Here is a 6,220-nt window from a genome sequence, read left to right on the forward strand (position 1 = left end):
GAAACCTGTCTCACTACACCCAATGAAATATTTACACATCACCTTGTTCCTTTCTCATATAGCACAATGCTTTTGGGTCGGTTGAGAATGTGCAGGCTTGTATCCCCAGTGATATCTGTTCAGAGAGGAAACAAAATTATGTTGGGAAAGAAAATTGCGAGGCAAACCAGACAACAAATGTTTTAGTGTTGTTGTACCAAACTGAGCTGAGGCAACATATGCAAATGATGACACGTATCACTCAGAGAAGTGGAAGGCTAGTTGTTCTGGTCTAGAGCTAATTAAACAAACAGTTGATGAGAAAAATACAGACGTGTGAAATTTAATTAACAAGTCTGTATTTTTTTTCATTTATTTCTCTTCACCTCTGCTGACTCAAGTCATTGACCCATATTTAGCCTATGCTGCTCACGGGGTCTGAGTCACACCTTAATCTTGTATTGACTCCATTTATAATGTGCAGTGTAATAAGAGGTTATATTGGGTTTCTTTTCGGGACATTGGTTCAATCTGGAATACGTTTTCCAGCATGGCGCTATGTCACAGACGGTTACAGACATGCTTACCTGGCAGCTGCTCTCTGCGAGCGTTCTCCTTGTGTTACAGAGAGCAGCACGGTGTGTAAACAGCTGGCTGCTTTGTTGTTGTTGAGAGAGAGAGAGAGAATTACTCATTCTCTGCATCCACCCAGCTTTTTCCTGCTTGGTCAGAGACTGGAACCATCAGGGTGCTGGGGTCAATAGGCTCAATAGAATGAGGAGACATTAAAGGCTTTATTGTGCCGCAGGAACGCTCCTGGATGTTTTATTCTCAAGATTAGTTCAATGGATCTGATTATTTTTCTTTTGACTTTTCAAATAGGATTGTTACTGTGATCTAAGTGGTTGTACTTTATAGCTGCACATTTTAGAATCAGTGATGTTTAGGATGGCCATTCTTTTGTAGTATGGGGAACAACTCTAAAGTGTGACCATTGATTACACCATCTTTTGATCCAATATTGATACATCCTAAAGACCTACTGTATAAAATAGTGACATGCCAAGTTTAACGATGTATTTTGGATTGGTTTGATACAGAACATGCTTTTCTGTTTAACACATTAAAGGCATATAGATGGTTGGAAAGAGAGGCAATTGGTTGCCTTGTGTACTCAACCACAGATCAAAATTGTTTTCGGTGCTCTTATGAAATGGGTAGAAAACATGGATAAACAGGAAGGAAATCCAGGCACTCAAAAATAATAAATAACAATGAGTTAAAAAAACAACTTTATTGTAGTGGTCAAATCAATAAAGAACATTTATGGTTAGCTCAAGGTCTGGGATGACATACCCGAAAAGCCACAGTTGGATGACAAAAAACAACAATTCATAAAATACTTAAAGTTCTGTTCAGAAAAGGGGAAAAGTAAACAGATATAACCTCTGGCTATGAAAGCAAACCGACCACAAAGAAGAACATATATAAAGTAAACCATCTAAACTCTACAAATAAAACATTATGGGACAATTTGTCAATCCAGATAAACAAACACTTCAACAAACTATCGAAATAGAAATTAACCATCTCTACAAAACATAAATCCCAAAGATGCACCAGATACATTTTGACTGAACACTTCCTGTATTTCACAGCTCTGCTTTAGGGGCACATCTTGTCTGCATAATGCAGTAACCAGCAGCAGCAACCCCAGCACTGGTAACTCAGAGAAATGTACACTAGAATAACTTAAAATCAAAGCATTAATGTCACAGCATACCCAGTTTTGCTTTGTAAAGAAATAGTGGAGTAACCTCAACCTAAGGAAGTCACACGCCCTCTGTTGGTGCATACTGTCAGCCTTGCTGTTGGTTTCACTGTTAGCTTCTAGCAGCCGGCTTATGTAAAGACAATTCTTCAATCATAGATATTGTCAGAATATAGCACCTTAAAGTAAAATGTAATAAAAAACAAAGCAACGTTTGACTGTAAAGAAGTAAACAAAATGTTTGCGTTAATAGAAACTAATGTACCACCAACAATACACGTGCATGAGTACGAAGAAACAAAAGTCATGTGTGTGCTCATGAGCATACAGTAAAAGGAGGAGGACATGTTATGTGTAAACTATAGATTATGGTAAGTAGAGGAGGGCTATTGGCATTCAAATCAGATTGCAGCAGGTTTGGTCATCACAATGATCCATTAGGTTTTTCTCAGGGAACAATAAAAGGCTCATCCTAGACTAAAGAGTGTGTTAAAGACTGAAGTAGTTTTATTGGAATGAATGGCCCACTTCTACTACACGCTACTTAACACTCCGCTGCAGAGAGAGAGAGAGCCGGAGAGGATCCTCTTATGTACGGTTCAGTGAGTCATCAGCAGGAACCATTATGGTGTATTTATGTTGAGCATCTGTTTCATGGACTTTCAGTCCCACTGATGAGAAGAACCGTGGTTGTTTAGGGTAACTCTTTTAAACAGGAATACCAACGTATATTTGAATGTATTCATACTACTGCATATAAAGGTTGAGTCATACGTCGGTGACTTAAAGCGCAGAGGCTTTTGAGAAGCTTCTTCCATACATGTCTTCTTCAGTGCTTATCTTTGAAGCTGTGGTTCACGTTATCTTGTAGAGATTTGTTATACAACATTGCCCTCGCTCAAAGCGTGTGTGACACAAAACTATGTTTGTCGTTTTATCGCAACTGAAAATTAAATCACCATTTGAAGGACACGCATCAGATCCAAGATCATTTTCTTTGTCGACAGAATGCCAATGTCTTCCCTTCTCCCTCGCTCTCAGTCGCTCCCCCGTTGCTGCTCAGATGTCGAATCAACTGTCACCCACGAATCCTGCCACCGTGGGGAGTTTGGGAGGAAGAGCAAATGGCAGACTTGCTGCATGAAATTGATACAACTCCATTGCCCCCTCCATTGGTTGCTGATGCTCAATACACCCTTGGAGCCCTTTAAATCTGGGATCGCTTGTTCTGCACCATTTTAGCTTCATACCTCTTTGTCCCCTTGCCAGCTGCCATGACATTTCACTGGTGAGACAATAATGAACTGCTTTTGTAAAAATGTTATATTTCACTATAAATGATAGAATAACAATTACCTGCAAACGGTTCTCGGAAAGTAACGACTCGAAAAATCTATTTTTCCTGAAAATCAATTAATGCGCTCGTTTGTCACATGACTGATTTGCTGTAGTCAGTGTTGTGTTTATGTTGATAGGCTCTCTGGCATTCCCATCACATCACTCCCTCCGCTAAGTATGTACACAATTTCTGGTATTTGCTGAATGACGAGCAATGTTCCTTTGCAAAATCATCAATGGACATGGCTTAAAGTAATTATATTATTTTGACTCAAAAGGTGATTTCTACACAAATTAAAACGCAAACAGGAGCGCAGCATCGCTCAGCTCAAGTGTTTGTATTTTTCATTATATCTACTATCCTCAAACAAAAAGTTATTACCAACACGTTTTAAATCTGCTACATTTGAAACTCAGACAATTCATATCGCAGCAACGTATGATCAATGATCAATCTGATCGTCGTCTCATTTCATGATGTGTAATGTTCAGAAAAGGCTCTACCACAACAGTGATGAGTTGAATGAATAAAACCGTTTAGGCTTTATTCGGGCAATCAAAATTAAGTAAACGTAAATCAAAAGATCTGTCTACAAAAGTATTATATGAAGTTGTCACCCCAAGGTCTCCGGTTACTTATACTAATAGCTATGTTGGATTTTATATCACACGGTTCAAGTCCACATCATCTTACAATTATTACATTATATGCCTTTAATCTTGTTGGTAGACCATCTGGTATGATGATGTCCATTATCGTTGCACGAGAAAGCATGATGGCATAAATAGCAGAGCAAATTGTGCAAAGCAGACATCCAGTGAAGATAGAATAGTCACATCCAATTCAGAGGAACCTAGTACTCAAAGTAAAATTTCATTTATGAGATAATTTTATCCTTGGGAAGAAATGTTATCGCATAACTGTGAGGTGCACTTAATATGTAACTTTAGCGATCTTTATTTTCCCTCTTTCTTTTTGATCTAAACATTCTCCAAGCTTAGACGCTTTATAGCAAAAATCCAGCTGTTTGGCAGTTTGTTTCCCTCTCTCAAATGGCCGTTGATTATATGCGGAAGGAAAGAACATTTTAGAAATATGAAGTACATGTACATGCCTGTGGATGTTTATGGAGGAACAGACTTAGTGGCCGTCACAGTGAGCATCCTTGGAGCCCAGTATGACCGAGGGCTCGTACAGAAGGTCTTCCTCTCCAAGTGTTGAACTGTGCTCCAAGTTCACAAAGTTAGGGAGGTTGAAATGAGAAAAGAAGGCCCGCTCTCTATCGCTCTTACTCTCCTCTATCAGTGCCTTGAGGGGTTGGTGTTCCTCAGCTTCCTCAACATCGTTTTCCATCTCATCCATCCCAGAAGAGCCGATCCCTCGGATCCCCTGCTGGGCTCGGGCCCCGCTGGGCTTTCCTCCTCTCTTGTGCTCTGGTTTTTTCTTCCCATTACTCGGATCCTCTTCGTTGATGTAGAAGTGAAAATATGAGCGTGACTCAGTTAGCAAAGGGCGAGAAAAGGCTTTGTCGTCTTCGTCCTGGGGACTGCCGATGTCTACCAAACAGCTGCCAGGTCGATGGCGCTTTTCAGCCGGATCTTGGTTTCTGTTAAGAAGAAACATCGCAGCAGCGAAGTGGCATTAAAACAGGAACATGCTTTGAAAATATCCGATGCTTTTAAGGATTTTCTAGTCCTGAATGAACATGCTGCTGTACACTTCAGTGTTTTGTTCACTTCTTGTTTTCTTGTCCAATCTGTGTGCAATACTAAAATACATATTTCTTTCCAGCACTCATCCCAGAATCTTTTATCAGAATAGTAAATGCATCCCTGTCACTCACTACAATCCTCTCCCTAAGTTGCTTCGCACACATCATCGGCTCAGCATCAGACATGAAAGCGGCCCCACGGCTCTGAGACGAGAACGGTGAGAGCTGAATTGCTGGACCTCTCAATGGAGCTGAAACTATCTCCGTGGAGCCAGATGTGCAAGTGAAACATGGGCTGAGGTCCTCCTAATATACTCACTCTTGGTGTGGCGCTCCTGTCTTTGTGAGCAGCGTGAGGACAAAGAACATGAAAATGACAAACACAGCAAGTCCAACCCAGAAGCCGATGACAATGGAGTCTAAAATATCAGAGAAGAGAGAGAATATTATTTTAGTACATCATTTGATTTGTTTATCCTTAAAGCCATCCCTCTGCTCCTTTTTAATGTATCTCTCCCCAAGAGCAACATCCTAAATTATTGATTTAAAATGAGCATTCAGCATGTTCTCAAATTGCCTGTATGTTTGCTGCTGAACCTTTTTTATCTCTTTAAATAGCTTAGTCATTACCATTAGAGTTTATAATGCCAGTAGAGGTGCATCACGCCTGAAATATTGCTGCTACATCATGTGTTTAATGAGAAGCAGGTAGTGCATCACTCTCCATCTAAAGTAGCACATATAGCAAGGAGTGAAAGCAGGGGGTAATGAACCACTACTAATGAACAGCTGTAAAGGTGAGTAACCATGTCTGCTGGCACGCAGACATGCATACACACACACACACACACACACACACACACACACACACACACACACACACACACACACACACACACTCACAGTAATGCACTCTACAGTTGTATTGAGCTTACATCTGTGCGCTTTGAGTCCCTCAAAAGACACGGGCTCCTCGTCGTCATAGTATTCGTACTGCCACACGTAGTCACTGCGACGTGTGCTGGTTGTGCTCCGGTTGTGGAAGAAGTCGGACATTTCAACCCGCTTTGTGGACCTTTTTACAGCAAGAAACACGACTGAAATCAGCCCAGCAGTCAGAGACGCCAGGTTATATAAGCGCATTCTGTTCCTACAAAGCCATAAAGTGTACTAACCACAATCTCCAAAGATGTGAAGCCCCTCAGTGTTGTTCCAAACAAGTGAATTGGGCAAACAATTCCTTATATGTTATGTCCGTCTTCCGGAATTTCACAACGCGCCAAAAATACGCGTCAAAAAGCGGGGAAATCCATCGCTGCACCGTGACGCGAAGCCTCCATCCATCCTCACGAGAGCGAGGCAGCAGCCTTCTGGCACACCCGCGTCATCCAGCATCCTGCTGGCTCACTCACTCATCACT

At 41.1% G+C, this 6,220-nt stretch overlaps 1 protein-coding gene across 1 annotated transcript; it reads right to left on the bottom strand.

Moving 5' to 3' along the window:
• Positions 1 to 3,578: 3,578 nt before the first annotated feature.
• LOC130202798 (melanocortin-2 receptor accessory protein 2A-like) lies at positions 3,579 to 5,856 on the bottom strand. The gene is made up of 3 exons (XM_056428564.1): positions 5,736 to 5,856; positions 5,120 to 5,219; positions 3,579 to 4,695 (listed from the first exon to the last, which is right to left on the bottom strand). The coding sequence occupies exons 1-3, from the start codon at positions 5,854 to 5,856 to the stop codon at positions 4,230 to 4,232; spliced, it is 687 nt and encodes a 228-aa protein (XP_056284539.1). The 3' UTR covers positions 3,579 to 4,229.
• Between the last annotated feature and the right edge of the window lie 364 nt (positions 5,857 to 6,220).

This window comes from Pseudoliparis swirei, chromosome 12 (genome assembly GCF_029220125.1).
Source record: "Pseudoliparis swirei isolate HS2019 ecotype Mariana Trench chromosome 12, NWPU_hadal_v1, whole genome shotgun sequence".
NCBI classification, from domain to species: domain Eukaryota; kingdom Metazoa; phylum Chordata; class Actinopteri; order Perciformes; family Liparidae; genus Pseudoliparis; species Pseudoliparis swirei.

Coding starts and splice junctions, on each gene's coding strand:
- LOC130202798 (XM_056428564.1), bottom strand. CDS start 5,856: ATGTCCGACTTCTTCCACAACCGGAGCACAACCAGCACACGTCGCAGT. Junction 5,220..5,735: donor GGGACTCAAAGCGCACAGAT/GTAAGCTCAATA, acceptor CTGATATTTTAG/ACTCCATTGTCATCGGCTTC. Junction 4,696..5,119: donor ACAGGAGCGCCACACCAAGA/GTGAGTATATTA, acceptor TCTTCTTAACAG/AAACCAAGATCCGGCTGAAA.